Source organism: Filicampus tigris, chromosome 5, assembly GCF_054856515.1.
Source record: "Filicampus tigris isolate MCC_2025a chromosome 5, RoL_Ftig_1.0, whole genome shotgun sequence".
Classification (NCBI taxonomy): domain Eukaryota; kingdom Metazoa; phylum Chordata; class Actinopteri; order Syngnathiformes; family Syngnathidae; genus Filicampus; species Filicampus tigris.
Genome location: NC_141221.1, coordinates 4478442 through 4500362, shown reverse-complemented (window position 1 = coordinate 4500362; position 21921 = coordinate 4478442). Strand labels below are relative to the sequence as shown.

The window sequence follows — 21921 nt, the reverse complement described above, 5'->3', positions numbered from 1 at the left end:
TTCTTTTCTGTACTTTCTTTACTTTGACACTGATTTTAATCAGACCTTGTGAATGTACAGTAATTACCTGCAGGTAGCTAATCAGCGAGTGAAGTTGTAATTAATATCGGTGTCAATGTTTGGCGCCTATCCCTGTTATCTTTGTATTCTTTTCTGGGGCTAATTGTCAGCATTTTGACGAAGAAAATCCATTTTCACTACCATGTTGTAGAATGTACTCGTGACGGCTTCCCTTCCGCGGCAAGACAGACCACTGAAAGTGAGTGAAGTGAGATGCAATTTTATTGATCTTTTAACTTCAGCGAAAGGCTTTTCAGGCATCAGATTTGCCGTTTGCAGCTCTGTTAAGTGCTTTGTAAATTGTGTTCTCCAAAGTAAATGAATGGATTCCATTTGCGAGAGGCCATGATGTCATAAAAACAAGTTATTTTTAGATGCTTTATCCACACGTGGCCATGTTGAAGAGGACTTAGTGTTGGTACTTAAAAAGTTGGTAATATTGTTGTAGAGTTTGAAATGACTGATACAGTCTATGGTGTCTTTGAATTCACACTGTGCTCCTGCCATTCTGCATTTTAATGTAATACAAAATGTTGATTGGTTACTTTTATCAGAATGTCCGTCTTTTATTGCACTCCAACAATTATACATACATTATTTCATCGTCTCTATATTTTCCGATAAGTGCGTACGGGTGCGCTTGTCTCACTGTTTGAGGGTCTGCGTTTACAATTTGCTAAGTCGGTCAATTTTCTTCAGAATAGACGAGCAGTCCAAGATCATGAAGCGAACTAGAGTTAGCAGGTTCTGCTGGGATGGAAAAACGAGGGTGATGCCCAACTCCTGAATTCAGAAGATTATCAGTGTCTGACACTTGCGCTGGTTGTGCTGTGCAAGCCCTGATAAGAACGTGCTTAATAACGGAAGCGAGCTGTTGGTTGAAAATGTATCCCCAGGAAAAAAAAAAAAAAGGATATATGTTTAAAGAGAGAAGAGTATGTCTTTGAGTGACCTATGAAATTAAACTTTCCAGATGGTCTAACCAATTTTTTTAGGTAGTTGGACCACTTTGTAGTCATTGTTTCCATCAGAGGTCTGTCAATACTCTTGAAAGCATACAAATGTATAATCACCTCATACAACACCTCAAATTGATGGATAACTAGTTCTGAAATAGAAAGTCAAGGAAGGCAGGAAGTGCAACTGTTGTTCATTTTATTAAGTAAAAAAAAAGGTTGGTGATAACAATATCTCAACATTAGAAAACATGAAGACAATAGACAATTTTGTTACAGATTTTAACAAGAAACATGAAGTAGACAGACATGATTTCCTTTAGTGTGCCACATAAAATAATGCAGGCCAGATCTGACCCTTCGGTTTGACAAAAGTGTGTCAAAAGTTTGACAAAAGAGTTTTTTTTTTTTTTTTTTGTTTTTTTTTTAGATTAAATAGGAAGTCAACCCACACATTTTCTTTACAAGAATATGTTCTATGCAGGCCAACTCCTTGAAACATGCCATTCTGATTAAGTTTGCATTTGTGGAATATGAAGCAGCAAAATCCACACTTTTTTAGCCATCTCAGGTGTCGGCGGCCATTTTGTCATTGTCTGAAAATGGCATCACAAGTTGCTCAGCTAATGACCAATCATGGCTCAGCTTCAGAAAATAGGTGAGCCACGATTGGTCATTACCTGAGCCCTGAGAAACCGTGATGTCATTTTCAGTCGATAGAAGTGACAATATGGCCGCCCCCTGGGATGGCTGAAAACGTCTGGATTTTAGACTAGTGAAGGCGCATAGAACATGCGCAACAATGTTGACTTCCCCTTTAAGTCCAATATATGATCAGATTGTCATTCCAGCTAAAATATAGACATAATAATGTCATTTATTAAAAAAAAAACATCAACTATATCACTTAAGTGTGGGGAATAACAAGTCCATTCAAGCATGAGAAATGTTGACAAATATATATATATATATATATATATATATATATATATATATATATATATATATATTATGTATTGCATAGAAACATATTTTCTTGAAACAAATGCAACACCTCAATCATTTGATTATTGTGTGTTTACTATAAAAGTTTGAGCGAATTGGGGCGTTGTTGGCCACAGGTGCAAAAGTGGTGGAGACCGCCATATTTAAAAGAGGGTTTTGCACTTTAGATGGCTCCAATGGGTTTCACTGTGGAATAACCGCAAAATTAAGCTTGAAGTAATTGGAAGGGGTAGTGAAAGACATTATTACTGAGTTACAGAAAATAAATAAAAATAAATAAAGCCAATCATTTTAGTGAAGCTAGAAAAAAAGACATGTTTTGTTTCATTGAACTCGACCCCAGTGCCCATCCCGTCTAACTTTGCATTTAAGACTTGGGACAGCGCGACCGAAAAACTGCTCTGGCAGGTCAACAGCAGACAATTGTCACTGTTTGCTGAAATGAGTTGAAAGGAGTGTTGTCGCATGCGATACGCATGACTCCTTCTTGTGACTGGCTCCAAGTCAGCCCTTCGATCATTATTAAGAAGCTCCAAAACCCCATTGCTGGATAAACAATATTGCTCCGACAATTTTTCTTTTCCGGCATTTCAAAACTGTTGACGCGAGCAGAAAGTCAGCTGGCGTAGGCTCCAGCTCACCTGCAACCTGCAGTGAGGATAAGCGGTCCTCAAAATGGATCGAGGGATAGTTGATGTGGTATATAGGCGGCAGTGTTCTTGTAAGAAGCCTGCCTGCTATCATTACACAACATCAGTGTGGGAGATGGCAGACACGCGGCCGTTAGAAACGAACCGGAGAGCTCACGAAGCAGAGAGCCGCCTACTTTGATAAAAATGCAATGCCTCACACTGCCCGGCCTTATACTCTCTCACACACTCCTGCGTGTGTATGCAAACGGAATGACAGGAACAGCAGCAGACTCTCTAGTCTATATATGTGGGAAGGAGGATGTTTGTGACTTAAAACAAAATACACAAAGGCACGAGACAAGCAAGAGCATGTTAACTTTTGGTGCAAATTTGGATAAAAAGGTGGATTCTTTTGTTTTCTCTCCACTGTTTGCATTACAATGGTACCATTATTTCGGAGCTCATGCTGCGGATTGTTTGGAAGATTCTGTTATTTTAAATTATTGATGTTTTCCACTAGAACAGTGAAGATGGTTCAGACACTGTGTCGCTGTTTTGAGTCTCTGAAATTGACATCTCTTCTTTGGAAATATTAGAAAATAAATTGTCGCTTTCCTGTAACATTAACTTAGAACGCACATGCTAGGCAGTGGATAAACAATTTGAAGATTATATTTTGTTGCATTACCAACAAAACATTGCAGATCCCCCAATTTAGAGCTTTTAAAGCGGGAGTCAACCCAAACATATTTTTTTCAAGAATATGTTCCCAGCAGGCCCACTAGTTGAAAAAAGGCATTCTGGTAAATATTGCGTTTGTGGAATAAGTGTTAATCCACTCGTTTTTAGTCATCTCTGGGGGCGGCCATTTTGTCTCCTGTCGACTGAAAATGACATCACAACTGCTCACAACGACCAATCTCGGCTCTGATTCAGAAAACAGGTCAGCCGTGATTGGTCGTTGTAAGCAGTTGTGATGTCATTTTCAGTCGACAGAAGACAAAATGGCCGCCCCCAGAGATGGCTAAAAAACGAGTACATTTTGCTGCTTAATTTATATTCCACAAACACAAAATTAATCAGAATGCCGTGTTTCAACTAGTGGGCCTGCTGGGAACATATTCTTGAAAAAAATATGTTTGGGTTGACTTCCGCTTTAAGGTCTCAACATTTTTGCCATTGTGAATTTATAGACATTGTATACATTCTATTGCATATCAATTTTTTTTTCTGTCGTCATAAAATTCTAGATCCTCTTTGGGGGACATATCACAAAATTCCTTCCTTGAACTTGGACCTGTCAGTGTGTTTGTTGTGAGAATTAGAGACCCTGTTGTCTCAAAGCATTGTGGGTAGCGAGCTGCTTCCAAGCAGTTGTGAACCAAGGGGGGGGGGGGGATGCAGAGACCCCCAGCCTGTTGCCAAGGAAACAGAGCCGTCTCTCCTCCTCTCTCCATCCTCCAGTGTTCCTTGGCACTGTTTAGAAAGAGGAGGAGGGAGATGTGCAGGTGACTCACTGTGGCATCATCGCCATGGCAATGAGGAGCAGGGAGCCCAGTGAGGAAGGAGAGATGGGGAAAAAAAATAACATGGAAAACTCCACAGTTGGTGCCGGGGTTGGAATTGGTTCTCGCAATCTCCTTTGCTATCGCAAAACAAGTTTCGCCCCGTTCTTTTTTCAGTCCTTTTTCGGTCCTTCTCGTATATATGGAAGCCTTCCCTTCTTGTATTATCACATCCTATTCTCCCTTTCGTTTGCCTTTAGTCTTAACTATCTTGCTAATCTCCGAGGGGGGCACAGTTGCACACCGAGTCATATCACGTACGTGTTCGGACATGTAGGTGGATGGGTGTGTTTGTGTGATTGCTGACATATGCGCGCCTTGCTCCCCCTCAACTGACACGAGAGAACGCCACAAAGTGGAAGGGAGAGCTTGCTGTAACTGAGGGCAGAGGAAGAATGACAACAAGCTATTTGGGCCAGGAAGGCGCAGGAGTTTTCAACCATAAACCAAAGATGAAAAACTCCCAGTCAAAGCGTTACCAGCAAAGAATTCTGTTGTAGCAGGCAATAAGAAATCAATTTGTTTCTCTGGCTTTGCTGTCTGATATTTTGCATATTCTGGCCGCTCTGTCTTCCCCGCACACTCTAATAACATCCACGGAATGGTTGTTTGTCTATATGTGAGCTGCGACCAGTCCTGGTTATTCCTGCTTATAGTGTAACTGCGCTGCAGTGTAATGTAGAGAGTGTAGTTGCATTTATTTTGGTCACTTCATTCAGCTATATGAGAGGGAGGACATTGTGCACCGACCTTCAATTATGATGCAGTACCATTCCAAACTACAACAACAATCCTGAATATTATATATATGAATATTGCTAAATTAGCAATTGGGACGTGAAGTTCAGAATTGCCATCGTATGTGATGTCAACATTTTCCTGCGAGAGCTGTCGGAGCACCTCGGTAGACTCGGGCTGTGTAGTCTTCTGTTGTTGTCTTTGATAAAGGTGACAAAATGCACCCCAGAGTACAAAGTATTGAACCTGCATGACTGTTTTGAATTTTCTTTAGACTTTAAGGTCTCTATTCAATAGTTTTACTGACAACACGAAGAAGACTGTGCATCTGGATGCTACGATGTATCAAGCATTTTTTTTTTTTTTGTGTGTGTGCAAACAAACGACTTAGATTTGCATGTTCTCAAATATTCACAATGTTTGACAAGGAGTTCTGAATGTAGTATACAGCTACATAAGCTTCACACGCTAGCTGCCATCTGGTTAGCGGTTAGCCGCCAAATGGTCTCTTGTCACCACAGTTAGGGTAAGAGAGACGTTACTTCTGCACTCTCAGGGTTGTGGTGGCCATCTGGGAAATGGAAGGAACAACTCCATTCAGCAATTGGGCCACGGACACGGAATCAAGCCTGTGCCGTCTGCACGAAACCCAGCAACAGTTATCACTGCGCTACCCTACTGTTAGGACTATAGTGCACTTTAATAGCAGCGTGTAAGGATATGACACAGCATGACACAGCATCCTCTTCTTCCCAAAGTGCGTCTATAATCTTCCTCCTCTCCGCTCTGTTGCGTCCCTGCCCCTTATCTCCCCCGTAGCGTGGTGAAGCCAAGTGAGATAGAGACTTGTGCTCAAGTGTGACTCTCCAGCACCACACCGGCTATCATTTTCAGCCCGTTGCATGTATCTGACAGCGCATCAGCCCGCAGCACCACCTCACATCTCACAATGGGCCATCAATCGCCAGAGATGTTTACCGGGGGTCGATAATGACATCGGTGATAAACAAGCAGTGTACCTCCATCCCCACTGAGTAGCTGATAGCGTCCTACCTGTAATCGCCTCGCCAAGTCAGGTAGATTAGAATTGCTGTTTTAGCTGATAATCAGCTATAATGGCAGCACAAGGGGATCATTTTCTCCTCAAGGTGATAAAAACGGAAAAGATGGGTGAAATCAAGAGACACGATTGCCAGGGCCAGAGAGATATATATATATATTTTTTGACTGAAATCAATTGAAATCTCATCACTTCTGTTTTTATTTCTGTCTTGAAATCTCTAATCGTCCTGGTTAACTCTAATTTAATGAAACGATTTGCTATGAGTTCATTGTACACACTTCAAGTCAGTGCTGAAATGTTTACTGTTTGAGCAATTTTTGGTACTGCTGATATGTCGAACAGCCAAATTTAAAGATGCATGCGGGAAGATTTCACAATAAACACACTAATGCCAACAACACCAAAGACTGCCTCTAAAACATTATTTGGCTTTTTGACAAAATCTTCCTGTAGTAGTTTTAGACATTGGGACCTATTTATTTGTATTTCCAGTTGTTGCCAGGCTATTGGTGGGATTGCATTTATTATTGATATGGATTTTTGGGGGTAAAGTTACAAATGATAAATTGGACAACTACATTGAATAGTTTTGTTGGAATGTTTGCAGGTCTCGAGGGTATAAAACCAATTAGCAATTCACAAAACAACTACTTACTCAATGTGTGTTCGTTTCATCTTCCAAGGAGGTATCCAATGTAAATGAAGACTCACACAAGTCGATTGAATTTGCTCGTCTGTTTTCTTTTCCATCTCTGAAGTTCGGGAATCATACAATGATCAGATCTGGGGGAGCTTTTCCATCCTTGTGAATTCTCTCACACCAGACTGGCGAGGGCAGAAAGGGGGCACGGTCTAACATGCAGCCCTCATATTTATACTTCAAAATTTAAACATAATGTGGGCTGGTCTCCTCCCTGGTTGGCCCTGTCTGTCGGGATAATCCTCTCCATCTTGGTCGGATCAGGGCACACTGACTCGAACACTTTTAACTGATTATGCAATGTCCGTAAATGTGTAATTGCCATATTGGTTTTTGGTTAACCTGTTAGCTAATATAAAGCCATTCATATAGATTTAGATCCTGCACTGCTACACTGCTTATAATAAATGGAACACCAACGCCAACCTGCCCCCATTGTAATAGTGTATTTTGTTGAGAATAAAATAGGATATGCACAATCCCAAATAATGAAACCACTGACTGGATTCAGAATCGCACACACCGTCAAATCAAAGTCCAAAAATAGATCAGAGGAAGTGAATTTCCTCAATAAAACTAATAATTACTGGAAGCGTGGCTGTGACATGATGTTCCGCAGTTGCTCCATTGAATTCAGGTCTGAAGAACGAGTGGGCCAGTCGAAACAGCATCAAAGCCGTCGTTTTCCAGAATAGCTGACACACGCCAGCCATGCGGGGACAGGCATTCCCTCCCACCACAAGCGTTGATGCGCTCTTTCATTTTGTTCAGCAGCGTTGTGTATATATAACAGCTTGAGAACTAAAATGGTACAACCATTGCACCCAATATGTAAAACAAAAGTCAGATGTTTTCTTGTTTTGGTTATTGTTGTCATTGCCTGTAGCGTCTGGCTTGTGTTGCTTATGAAAATTATGTGAAAGCCAGAAGGCAGTTTAATTCTTCTAAAAAAAAAAAAAAAAAAAAAAAAAAAGGGACTTTGCTGAGGATTTGTGAGCATGGTGAAATATTTGTCACCACCACTGGAGACTGGAGAATATATACAATTACTGTAATCTGCAATGCATTCATGCTTCGTGCGCGCGTGTGTGTGTTGTGTGTCTGTCAAACTTGTAGCATCTCCTCTTTCCATCCTACTCCCTCTCATGCACAGGAAGTAGACTAATGGCATTTTAGAGGATGGTGGGTGCGGTAAAAAGGGAGGAGGGATGGACTTCCTTCCTGGAGATTTTTTCTATTGCAGCCTTCATATAAAAACCTTCGACACCCAGTGTTTTGTTGAAGGTGTTTATGTTTTTGTTTTTTTTTGTTTTGTTTTTTTTCACCAAACATTGCAGTCATTAATGATGGTTTGGCGAATGATGGACACATGATTGAATGGGGACTTTTTCTAATTGGTCGGATCAAGTAGTGGTTCAGAACGTGTATGTCACTTCGATTGATGTACAGCCAAAGATAATACACTAAATCATGCAAATTTGGGGTAAACGTCAAGCGAAATATTTTAGCTTGTATGTCGTAGTGTTGGGGAGGGTGCAAAATCAATAACTTTGATACAAATGCAAGGCTAATCGACTTTTATTTTGACATTCGTGTCCTGCTGACTTTGGAAATTGATGGTCTTTTATAGTTAAAATGCAAATAAAAGCAGGCCTGCTGCAGCATGTCCGACTTCTCTTGATGGACAAGGCAAACTGCTAAATGCTAAAATTGCCACTCAAACAACAGACGTTAATGCAGCTCCTGAGGATGGGGCTTAATAGGGTCACCAGCAATTAACCGCCGTTGTTCGTATGTCTTTTTATTCGGTTTCTTAGTCAGTTGAGCAGATTAGCGTGTTTATTGTGACAGGGTTCTGCTCAGTCACTCATCTATCATATCACCACTTTCCACCACACGATGTAGCTAATTATTTTCAAGCAGGTGAACAAATCCAACATTGGATACTGCACAGTATGCTTTACAATATAGAAATTAAGACCATATTGTTATATTATTATTATTGTTATTGTTGTATTTATTTTTCATTTATTTCTACGTTTTAAGAAATGAGACCTACATTGTGTATATGTTTGAAAACACTGAGGACATCATTTGCCATACAGGCAGCTAGGTTTTGAATAATACTAACAGGAGTTATAACTACTCAAAACTGTACAAATTTGCTGTTATATAAATATATCTTAAGTTTTGTAAACATTTTTCTGGCTTCGTATCATGAAAACGTATTGAGGATGCCGCTGTTTGAATTTTCCGTTGATTTTTTATGTGTCACAGTCAAAATAAAACTTGCAATGTGGTAATGAGAGGGTTTAGGCTAGGGATAGCTGCGATCATTTCATTCACTATAATTGTGAGGCCAAATTTTCGTATCGTTTCATCCCCAGCCCTACGTGTGTCTGGACTCAAAAGAAGAAAAGAGTACCGTGGAAACATTTCATAGCCACACGCATCCGCGCCAGCAACATCATGCATATGCACGTTAACTTTTTCCATTCAACAACACTATACTAAAGTTCGATAGGAAATGAAAAGATTGGTAGGAAGACTATACACCGCTTTTTGGGAGGAGAAAAAAAAAGGCAAAAATGGAGACAGACAGAGAGACCAGAGGCGAATGTTTGACATTCCACTCACGCAGTGTCTCTCATAGTGTTGCTCAGTCTCTAAAGCAAAATGGAAATGATTCCGCATTTTCTATAACACACACACACACGCGCACACACACACACCAAACGTGTCACACATGCATATTAGCGAGGTACATGAGTGTTAAACATATAATTGCGTGTTATCTTATTAGGTATTACTGGGACATAGCAGGGATTGGATTAGTGTAGTGTGAATGTAGTGTGCTGTCTGATTAGTTTATACTGTACCGCTCTATTGTGCAATTGTACTACCTTGAATTCCTCCCATTCCCTCTGACAAATGTTTGCATCCTCCGCGGGGAAGCACGGGATCAGCTTGACTTCAAGCGGATTCAATCTACTGCCAAGTTTGTTTTTCTAAATGTTCACAAGATTGTTTGTGCCACATAAATGCAATTCTAATCAAGAGACGGGACGAACACACAGCTTTCTCCTATGCAATCATTCTTCAGGGCTGTAAAACAACGGTGGCTCGATCCGATAAAAGTTGAACCATATTTCAGTGGAATATAAAAACATTGTCGTACACTGTCAGAGAAAAAACGCGCAATCGTACAATTAGGTGTGCGTTGGAACGGGTACGCTCCAAAACCTCACTTTTATACTTTTGACACTGAACTTTTACACTTTTATCTGTTGCTTTTGGTCCTGTAACATATACAAAAATAATTTGCCCTCCGACTCTACGTCTGGCGGTGTAAGCTGTCTTGAGCGCATCTTGTGAGCTGCAAGTTTGGCTTTGTAAGAACTGATTGCAAATGAGCTAAGTTCGCCTCAGGCTGTTCTGAATTAGGTTGGCAAATAATTTGGAGGAGTTGATTATGTTCAACTAAAAAGTTACTTCAGTCCTGCTTTTTTTTTTATGGCTGTGCGACAAAAGTTACCTTTTAATGGCCAATAAAGAAAGGGATAATGTGGGGACTTGAAGTGACTTTTGAAGGAAACTGAGCCTCAGTAACATTGCAGTAATGAGGTGGTTTAACAAAATGTTTTTAACATTTACTGCACAAGCCATTGGTGATGGCAAAATTCACATATTGATGATGAAAGTGCTAACACAATGACACGAGCAATATGATACAATGTGCAGTATCTCATTGTCATCTTCTTTAGGCACCTTATCCTGGTTTCTCCATTAGAGTTTCTTCTTTTTGGTGTGAATGTAATGAAAACAAACACTCTTTTATTATGTTGTGAGCAATTGATATTATTCACAAACACAGCAAAAAGGGTGACTCACTATCCAGTTCATTGCTTGGTATCATCTCACAATTATTTTTCTCTCTTCGTCTACACGCCTTTTCGTCCGGCCAGAACAAATAGTAAGCTTGTAGGCCAGTCCGGCTCTCATTTTAAACGGGCTTCTGGTAGCGTTTCCATCAACCAACTTGGACCAACTTCCAATTGCCCCCCGCCGCCCGAGTCGAAATGGTTTCCAACATTGTTTAGTCCAACTATATTTTTTATGTTTCCCGTGTATCGTTTATTGCCTACAAAATGGACTGGTCCGTCACATAGGCCCAGCTCTGCTACTGATTTCAAATCTATTCTCACAAGAAGTAATGTAAAGCGAATTCATTTGGATCCTGACTTAAACTGCCACCATCACAAACCAATTACCGTAATAACCGTATTTGTACAAGGAGACAATATTTAAGTAAGTCATTTCGTAACCTTCATACAAGTGTCAAGAGTAGTTAACCAATATATGTATAATACAACTAAAATGAAGCCAAACTACTTATTCATTGAAGACACCAGACACACAGTACCACTGAATGAACATTAAGGTGTTTACAGCACCATACTGTCCCCTAGTGGCATGTACTGGCTATTGCTGGAATTACTCTATTTGTGCCGTGTGTCTGTGGCGGGAAAAGACAGACAAAAACAGCACGTGTGACGTTAACCCTTTCGATACTCAGTGAGCTCAAATCGTAGACATGATGGATTGATAGCTATCCACCCTCAAAGTTTTGTTGCCATTTATTCTCCGGGAATGTTTGGTTGAACTAAATGGTACAACGTTTGACGTCCCACTGCACTGCACAAAGTCTCGTTTGAAGATCAAGGTTGCCGCAGCTCATTGGGGCAGGCAGACATCTTGGCTTGTGTTTGTTGTTCTTCTTTTCTCTCTGTTCATATATTCGGAGAGGAAAAATACGGCTTTGTCAGCGGGTCAGGTAGATATTCTCCTCCTTCAGCAAATCCCCACAACACACACACACTGACAAACAAAAAGTACACACCAACGGGCGCACTCGCTCACATAATCTCTCTCTGCTTTGTCCTCATTTTCCTCTCTCTCTCTCTCTCTCTCTCTCTCTCTCTCTCTCTCTCTCTCTCTCTCTCTCTCTCTCTCTCTCTCTCTCACAGAGTGCAGAAGCATTCTGGGTTAGGGTGCAAGAAAATGAGAATAAAATGGTTCTTTTCTTGATGCTGCCCTGTGTTACACAACATCCTTGTCCATTAACTGTTTTCCCCAGAGCTTGGTTTGCATCATCAGATAGAAAGTGTGAACAGTGAGAAGATATAAAGTAAAATGAGGAAATAGCGAGGGTGGTGGGTGGAGCCGAGGAGAATCTGAGGGTGTCGTCAGTCTGCTTTTAAATCAGCCCTGGTTAAACCTTGTTCCTCTGTGACCTAAAAAGTCAGCAGGCGGAAACTTCAGAGAATCCGGGTGAATTCCACCTCCGTCCATTGCCTTCAAATGAGGGAGTGCAAGCAAAGGGGGAGATCAGAACAACAAAAGGAGAGAGTGGACAGACAATTAAAAAAAAAAAAAAAAAAAGAACAGCAGACAGTCACCTGTTCCCATGTCATCATCAGACATGTAGGTTTTCACGCTTCCTGTCATAAAGTTCTTGGTGGGAAAAAAAAAACATCTTGCTGGGATGACGAATGACTTCAGTGAGTGTGTCGCCTTTTTTTGCATTTACTTGGTGTTCAATAAACAGCATTTGTTTATTGTTGTTAAAAGTGCAATGGTGGCTCTCCTTTCCCACATGTGAGCGCATTGCAGTATGTACACTATAAAATCTAGAACAAAATATTTTTTTAAAAAAAGCTGGTCTACAAAGGATGAACAGCAATATGGTAAAGTTCTGTTACGGATGCACTTAATTAATAAAACATATGATGAACATATGAATAATAATAATAATTTAAACAAAAAATAATGAGGATAATAATAACAATATATCATAAAATCTAACCATGCCGTCATTGGATGATTTTGAGTAATCCTCTCTGAATTACACTTCTTATAGGATTGGAAAATGATGTACCTCAATATTTACACTCTTCTCTCAGAGTGCAGCAGCAGCCCCCAGCCCCGTCCTTGGGAACCTCCCCCCAGGAGATGGCATGCCCGTGGGTCCGGTCCCACCAGGATTTTTCCAGGTGAGCGTATTCAAATATTTTACAGTAAGCACTTGATGAGGGCGACTCTGCCAGGTGCGCATTGATTTGAGGTCTTTATCAGCCCATCTCAGGCATCCGCATCTGACATGCAACTCAATAACTGTTATGGACCTTTCTTGGCTCACAGCTTTCAAAAAGCCGCTGTTGAGTATTAACATCTTTTTTAGGAGATCAGGTGAAATGATTTCTGTCAGTAGTAGAAAGCACAACGCCAAGATAGTCATGTCCTAATTTGGATTTGGGGACTTTTTTTTTTGCTTCTTGACTAAATTAGTTACATATTTAACTGCAATCATAGGTTGGACTAGACACCTTATTTTCCTTAAATTTTAAGGAAAAATTTCTTTTATTCTTTCAATTGAAGAACCTCTGGACAATTCCATCTTTCTAACTTTGCATTTTGGCGATGGCGCTTTTTTAGCTTCGTTGGATGCTTTTTGCAGTTGACACTCTCTGGCCACCGTCCTGACCACCCCCAGACTTAGGGGACATTTTTCATATTTGTGATGTTTCAGGCGTTTTCACAAAGATCCTTTGACGCTCTACCACATGTTGTTTATGTTAACTAGTGATGGGCCAAATGAAGCGGGGCTTCCGAGCGTGTCTCCAGCAAAAGTGGGCGTGCCAAATGAAGCCCCGATTCCGAGCGCGTATTGAGTCTCGTCTGTCGGCCTTTTTGTCAAGTCGGACCAAATAATAATCGCCTATATAATCACCAACTTCTGCCTCCGTCCCCACTGGAAAAAATGCGCTCCTGCCTATGCCTAGTCCGTCTAATATTTTAAGTTTCCCGCCTATCATTTATCGCCTATAAAATGGGCGAGACGGACCTGAGCTCTGCTTAAAAGCGTTTCAAGATTTCATCTGCTATACTTGCCACTGTCCAGAAGGAGTCAGTAGAGAGCTAATGTGAATGAAGCATGAATACTGCTAAAGTAATACCCTAGTTGGTCAGGAGGCTTCATTTTGTATTGAAGCCAACCCCTGGTCTGCTTGCCCATCATTCACAGGGTACATAAAGAGGCATACAAGCATTCACACCGTCGCGGATTTGGAACTAAAGCCACACTGCCTGCCACTGAAGTCAGGCAAAATGTACCACTGCACTGTCGGTGACAGGAGTGCAAGACCAGCGGGCACAAACACAAGAGCGCTGTGGCCCTCTTGTGGTGTGTTCTGAAATGAATTCTTGTGTAGAGCTGCACTGCATGATTAAATAAATCGCTAAATTAAATAAATGAACTAGAAAGAATTTCATGCGGTGTGCAGCATGGTGACCTAGTGGTTAGCACGTCTGTCTCGCAGTCCCGAGATTCAGTTGAGGTTTGAGTCTCATCTGCATCCTTTTTGTGTGGCTTTTGTATATCCTCCCCATGCTTGCTTGGATTTTCACCAAGCAAGAAACCAAGCCCACTAGTTGAAACAGGCAATAAATATTGCGTTTGTGGAATAAGTGTTAATCCACTCGTTTTTAGCCATCTCCGGGGGCGGCCATTTTGTCTTCTGTCGACTGAAAATGACATCAGAACTGCTCACAACAACCAATCACGGCTCAGATTCATAAATCAGGTCAGCCGTGATTGGTTGTTGTGAGCGGTTGTGATGTCATTTTTAGTCGACAGAAGACAAAATGGCCGCCCCCGGAGATGGCTAAAAACGAGTGCATTTTGCTGCTTAACTCATATTCCACGAATGCAAAATTGATCAGAATGCCGCATTTCAACTAGTGGTCCTACTGGAAACATATTCTTGAAAAAAACATGTTTGGGTTAACTCCCGCTTTAAAGACTCCAAATTGGTGTGAATGTGAGTGTGATCCATTCAATTCAATGCAAGACAACTTTATTCACATAGTGCCAAACGACAATGCATTAAGATGCATGGCACTCCAGTGTTGTCATTATTTTGTTTTGAACCTTTCTTCACATCTTGTTACAGCCTTTTATGTCTCCTCGATACCCGGGAGGACCCAGACCACCCCTCCGATTACCTAATCAGGTAGGAAAGCTCATCAGTGTTCGTGGTAGTGATTGTAGTGATGGATCGTCTCTTGTTTGCAGGGGCTCGGTGGTGTGCCGGGAAGTCAGCCTATGTTGCCCAGTGGCATGGACCCCACAAGACAGCAAGGTGGGCTCGGATAGCTAAATGCATGCACGGACGGACACTTACATCGAAGGACTTCTTTCTGTGTTCTAGGACACCCAAATATGGGCGGACCAATGCAGCGGATGACGCCGCCAAGGGGCATGGTGCCACTCGGGCCCCAGGTGTGTATGCGTGTGCGCCGCGTTTGTGAGCAACTTTCTTGTCGTCTTCCACACTGTTTTGGTTGTCTTGTCTTTGTAGAGCTACGGAGGAGGGATGAGGCCGCCACTGAATGCACTAGTTGGGCCTGGGATGCCGGGCATCAACATGTAAGTGGTACACATTTGAGAAAAAAGTCAATGTGTCTTTGTAAAATACTTTTAATAGCTGTTTTAATAATAACATGATGAGTCATTCTCATTTGTAATGTGTATTCTAATTAATTTAATTGTGAATAACACTGGTCAATACCTCATTTTAATCAGAGAGGATTTTATAAGTCCCTAAACGGGTTTTTGACACTGATTTAAAAAATGTCTTTACTACTTATCCGATTTTATTTTTTTTTTTTTAGATATTTTCATTTTTTTTGTTTTTAAGTTTGACCCATAAACACTTGTGCAATATAAATTTTAGTATGTGCTGTAATTTATAACTATGACATTTCATGAAAAAAAAAAAAAATCCACCTGTTGCTGAACCCAACCCTTACTTCATAAATATGACTAAATATATTGCTGTATTATATATGTATTATATTAGTGGTGTTATATTCTTATTAGTATTAATTATTGTGAAAATCGGATCTGCTCAAGAAAAAAAACGAGGGCGGATTCGGAAACAGTGCAACAAATTCTAGAACACTTTATTTGGATCTCTGATTTAATGAATGTAGTAAAAAAAATATTGAGTTTATTTCATTATTCACCCAAAAAAATCAATTAACCAATTATTTAATGAGAAAACTAAATGAAAAAATGACTAATTGCATTTGAAATAAGAAACTTGAGGAAAACGTCTCTCGCACTGAATGAAATGTTAAGTCCCTCAGTTTTCCCTCAGTGTGTGTGTGTTTGGGGGGGGGGATGCTCATGTAAGTGTGTGTGTGTGTGTGTGTGTGCGTGTGTGTGTGGGTGTGTGTGTGTGTGTGTGTGTGTGTTCTCTGGCTATAAATGAGCGTGTTTTTGCCAACTCAGTCCAATGCATCTGAGACAATGCCGAAGACAAAAGTTTGTGTTTGCATTCCAGGGGGCCAGGAGGTGGGAGACCCTGGCCAAATCCTCCAAATTCAAACTCTGTGAGTGTTACACCAATTACACTCTTCTCATAGTCATTCGAATTGTATTTAACATTACTGCGTATGTTTCAGACTCCTTATTCGTCTGCATCTCCAGGCAGTTATGTGGTATGTATAGTTAATCTGTAGAGTTTTATTTTCACAGTTACAGAGCAGTATTGGTGCACTGGAATTGTGGTTTGTTTCTCCTTGAGGCAAGCTGTCACTCGATAAATAATCATTGGAAAACACAAATATACATGCAGTATAGTTATCGTATGTATAAAAATAAATAATGTATAAAAAATATAAAATGATACTAATACACATACCCCCTAGTTGCGCAGACTGTTTCATTCTTTCCATTCTATGAATTACACCAATACTCCGTGTATTTATAAAGTACAATATTATACAGTGTAATTTCTCTGAGTAAAAACACAACAAAATATTTTTGTTGGTTTTTGGTGGGGAGCATGGATCTGATTAATGGCGTTTCACGAAGGGAAAGATGATTTAAGATACTAGCGAGGGAGCGCGGGACTCCTTTTCAACCCTGGAGTTTCATGGCTCAGACTGGCTCACTTTAGTTCACAGCATTTTAAAGAAAATGTATAATGACAGCGTGAGCAAGAGCAAGCAAGAGAGTGAGAGAGAGAGAGAAAGACTCTTGCTCCAAAGCGAATGCTTGTATAATCCATTCCACATGATATAGTGGCCCTAGCGGTCCGTAAAGCAGGCCGTGGGAAAATTCACGCCGTGAACCCGTTGGCCAAAATAGCACCCCTTGAGCGGCCCACCGGGAACTTTCACGACACTCCAGGCGGCCCACTCCAGGCCTGCCTTTGCTGTGTAAAGAAACCAATAATGGCAGGTTAGCAACTATGGACTATAGTAACACTATATCATTGCGGACATCTGCAATTGCTTTACAGATGGATTTATTGAGCTCAATACATGCAGGAGATTAACTAATCGTTAACTCTCTAATTCCTTGTTCAGTCAAATGCCCATCCCTAATTCTGAGACATAATTAAATGGTTCTTATTGCACTTTTTTTTACTCCTATTTCAGGGACCTCCAGGAGGAGGGGGACCACCCGGTACCCCAATCATGCCAAGTCCAGCAGGTAAGATATGCAAGTGTGTGCGTGTACATGTGAAGCCACTCCATCCCTTTGCCATCACTCTGCTATTTCCCCCGATAGATTCAACCAACTCTGGAGACAACATGTACACGATGATCAGCACAGGCCCCCCGGGCGGCAGCCGACCAAATGTGAGCTATTTATTATTATGTCTCCGTGAACCTGGCTTGAATTTAGTATGACAATGCAATAACTGTAATTTTCGGTTTGTAATCTTGATGACATGTTCTGTGTGTGTGTGTGTGTGTGTGTGTGTCCTCAGTTCCCCATGGGTGCAGGAGGTGACGGCCCATTAGGGGGAATGGCTGGAATGGAGCCTCATCACATGAATGGATCATTAGGTACAAGAGCGAAACAAATCTCATTTGTCAAATAATTAGTCGAGAAGTATGTTAATGGTGTATGTGATGTACTTTATGAAGGGTCTGGCGATATGGACAGTCTCCCAAAGGTCAGATGATACTGTATATATATCCATCTATGCAAATGCTCTTTCTTATCTTTCTCCTTGTGTTTACTCAGAACTCTCCAGGTAATCTGAGTATGAGTAACCAGCCAGGAACCCCCAGAGAGGATGGAGAGATGACCGGAAACTTCCTCAACCCTTTTCAGAGTGAAAGTGTGAGTATGTCAACTGCAGAGGGCAATGATGTTGTCAAGTAAAGCACACAACAATAATGCAACTAGCACTGTCGCTTGCTGCAGGTAAATATGAACTCAGCTTACTCAAGTTTTATTTTTGTTTTTATGATACACTGTGCAGTGTATTCAAGTACTGCATTTGACCTCTTTAACTGAGATTTTTGAGTATCTGTTAAATTTGCGGCTACCAGGACATTAAACACGTACTTATGCTGATGTGACGTATGAGCTTGCTATTAACAATATTTGCTAGTTACTCATCTATCGCTTCAGTTGAAATGGGGGGCGGGTGGGGCGGATCTTGAGTGGTGCGAAGCCCCAACTAAAAAGGAAGTTTAGATGAAGTTACTAGTTGAGATGAAATGGGACAAGTAGAAACCTCCAATGTCACACGATAAAACAAGTGTTATTCTTGTTCTCAGTGCATAAAGTCTAGGTTGAGCCGATTAATCGACTTGTGCTGACTTAACTAACACCGTCTACCAAATGTCCCAGTCTTAATTGCAACGCACGATGAGATGACACTGGCGGACTCATTGAAGAAAAAAAAAACATGTGCGAGGCTCACACTTATTGCAAATGATTACATTTAGCGTAATGGTGAACTGCATTTTCAATATATATTTTTTTCTTTCTTTCTATGCCGATCAGTCAAACAGAAGTCTTTATGTGAACCTGGCTAAAGAAAAAAAAAAATCAAGTTACTTTCATTACACTACTACTCGATTACCAAGAATAATTAGTCATTCAATCCCTCATTTAAAAATGCCTTGCATTTAAAATCATTTTTTTCTTTCTTTCTATGCCGATCCGTCAAACATAAGTCTTTATGTGAACCTGGCTAAAAAAAAAAAATAAAAAATCAAATTACTTTCATTAGACTACTACTCGATTACCAAGAATATTTAGTCATTCAATCCCTCATTTAAAAAATGCCTTGCATTTAAAATCAAATTGACTTGAGTCTCACGCGATAACTCCTGACATTTCAAAGCTCGCATTCCAAAAATGTAGCCGATGAGCAACCCCGGGTGACGTTATTTGACAGGATGCCTCTCACGCCTCTGCACAGTATTCTCCAAACATGACCATGAGTGTGTGAAGACAAGGCCAGCAACCTGTTAACTTGCCTGCTGCCAACCTTTGACAAAAAGCAAAGGATCACATCTGATGTCACGTTGACCTGTGACTCCTCCTCCTCGCCCTTGACCTCCCCAATCAGGACAGCGACCCGGGGCCTTCGTCCTAACGCCGCCCCGCCTTCCCCGATGTTTGTCTCATCTCCCGCAACCCTAACCCCCTTTCCAAATAACAACGTGGCCAGACATCAATTCCTCTTCTGCAACTATGCGACTGTACAAAGGAACAGTTGAAACACATGGAGGACATGTTTGAGCGTGGACCTTTCATACACCAACAGACAGAGACGGCCGGCATCCTATTTATTTTAAACTTTATAGACAATCCAGATGGTTCAATATACTCTGACTGATTGTCACCATGGACGGTTTTTTTTTTTTGTAACTTTCCTCACAAATGTTTCTCATGAGAGAATTAAGGACACATTGCAATTGCATTACCTTGAGGTTCATCCCATTTACGGCAGATTTGTTTGTCCTCCACTCACACTGTGTGCTTAAACATAGCTTACTTAATATAGGTTTGTCATTCCTAACTCTAAAAAGGAGCCAGTGTTTAATCAGACAAACAGAATCAAATATTGGCTTCAATAAGTCCTTATTTTTTGTTGAATGCGGCCCCCGTTAGCGTGTTCTCTGAACTTTGATGCCAAATAACCAACAATATTCACCACAAGTTCGCTTCATGGCTGCGACTGCACGCACGCATTGCGGTTGGCGATTTGCTTTGGGTTCTAATGTTGAAGTGATTCGCCGTTTTAAGACAACGCAAGAAGATTTAGCGTTCAAAACTTCGACTCATCATCCGATCAAACTGTGACATCAGTGTGGACTAAACGACCGGTTGGTACAGAAAGTGGGATTGTTTCTGATTCATGTTTTTAGCATTTGTTTTATTTATGGTGTGCAAAAGGTCCACGTGCCTGTGAACATCCTCCCTCCGCATTCCTAACTGCAAAGTGTACAGCCCACAAATGTAGCTCCCTGTCTTGTATGTGTATTTGATATTATGATTCGTATTATTTAATGAAGATTCTTATTGCTATTGGGAGGAGCGGACTGATGATGCTGACGTAATAGAGATGACTTTATTTGTGGTTCTTTTGTAAGTATGAAGCCATAGGTGCGGGTACAAGATGACACATTTGTAAATTGGACCATGTTTGGTGGCAGTACGTTGAACTCCATTTGTGATGTGTTCGCTTCTTTTTTTATTCTTGTATTCAGTTTTTGTAAATATACAGAGAAGTATTTCATGGTTTTGAATATGCTGTTATAAAGCTTCTCTTCCCTCAGCCAGTGTCATGTCATGTCATGTCATCTTCTAAACCGCTTATCCTATATAGGGTCGCGGGGAGTTGCTGGAGCCTATCCCAGCCGTCAATGGGCGAAGGCAGATTACACCCCGAACTGGTCGCCAGCCAGTCGCAGGGCACACATAGACACTGTCACTGAGCGGGAATCGATCCCACGCTGCCCGCACACAACTCGGGCGTGTGTACCACTACACTATCAGCGGACATCCTCAGCCAGTGTCTCATCGCTATTCTCTTTTGTACCTTGTGCGTTGAGCGCACATTTTAACCACTCCAGTGGTGCATGTGACCCGATGTGGAATATAACAGAGTACTTCATATTGTACTTTTTACGTAGCGCATGGTGACATTTTCCCATCCAATTCTGCACTTGACCGCACCAGCAAAGCTGTACGCGAATTTTATTATATATGGTGATGTATCCTTTTGTACTGTAATTATTTTGTCACCATGTTAGCATAAGAAGACTCCAGTCATCACAGCATGCACTGAATTCATTGTCTCATTAAAAAGCAGCACAATATGTCGCAATTTGACCTTAAAGCGGAAGTCAACCCAAACATATTCTTTTCAAGAATATGTTACTAGTCGAAACAGGGCATTCTGATTAATTTAGCATCTGTGGAATATAAGTTAAGCAGTAAAATGCACTCGTTTTTAGCCATCTCCGTGGGCGGCCATTTTGTCTTGTGTCGACTGAAAATGACATCACAACTGCTCAAAACGACCAATCACAGCCGACCTGTTTTCTGAATCTGAGTCGTGATTGGTCGTTGTGAGCAGTCGTGATGTCATTTTCAGTCGACACAAGACAAAATGGCCGCCCCCGCAGATGGCTAAAAACAAGTGGATTAACACTTATTCCACAAACGCAATATTTATCAGAATGCCCTGTTTCAACTCGTGGGCCTGCTGGGAATATATTCTTGAAAAAAATATGTTTGGGTTGACTTCCGCTTTAAAGCAACTTTGCTACCTCGGATGCTACACTGTCTTTTAGCAATCAAGTATAATGTCTCTGCCATTGTCATGGAGACCCAGGATGATGTACCTTTATGGTTTTAGGTAAAAGCCTCAATCAGCACAGGTGCAAACTTTAGAGTGTAACACTAATATTCACTAATGTCTTTTTACAGACCAAATATTACTTGAACTAATAGTCAAATGGGCACATTTTTCTTGAGCTACTGTCCAATATAAATAACAGGCAACTACAGTATTTCTTCATATAGTGGCTGTAAGCCTTTATTTAGCAATTAGCTTGTTTATGATAAAGTGCCTGACTGTATCTATATGTAGACTGTAGATAACGCAAATGTCCATCTGAGAAGCAACAAACGTATAAGTAACTCAATTGATACAGGCCCACTAGTTGAAACAGGGAATTCTGATAGATATTGTTTGTGGAATAAGACTGAAACCACCCGTTTTTTGTCAGCACCGGGGGCGGCCATTTTGTCACTTCTGTCAACTGAAAATGACATCACAATTGCTCCGGGCTCAGGTAATGTCCAATCACAGCT

The 21921-nt window shown here is 41.0% G+C and overlaps 1 protein-coding gene across 1 annotated transcript in view; it reads left to right on the top strand.

Moving 5' to 3' along the window:
- The window catches only part of LOC147146988 (single-stranded DNA-binding protein 2), a 54844-nt gene extending 34467 nt beyond the window's left edge, over window positions 1-20377 (top strand). The window contains exons 5-17 of the mRNA XM_086031480.1: window positions 12683-12772; window positions 14732-14791; window positions 14854-14920; window positions 14990-15060; window positions 15140-15207; window positions 16127-16175; window positions 16248-16283; window positions 17229-17283; window positions 17362-17432; window positions 17564-17642; window positions 17724-17752; window positions 17824-17922; window positions 19016-20377. Coding sequence (XP_085887606.1) covers window positions 12683-12772; window positions 14732-14791; window positions 14854-14920; window positions 14990-15060; window positions 15140-15207; window positions 16127-16175; window positions 16248-16283; window positions 17229-17283; window positions 17362-17432; window positions 17564-17642; window positions 17724-17752; window positions 17824-17922; window positions 19016-19045 — 804 coding nt within the window. The 3' untranslated portion in view covers window positions 19046-20377. The remainder of the gene's footprint in view (window positions 1-12682; window positions 12773-14731; window positions 14792-14853; window positions 14921-14989; window positions 15061-15139; window positions 15208-16126; window positions 16176-16247; window positions 16284-17228; window positions 17284-17361; window positions 17433-17563; window positions 17643-17723; window positions 17753-17823; window positions 17923-19015) is intronic.
- The last annotated feature ends 1544 nt before the right edge of the window (window positions 20378-21921 follow it).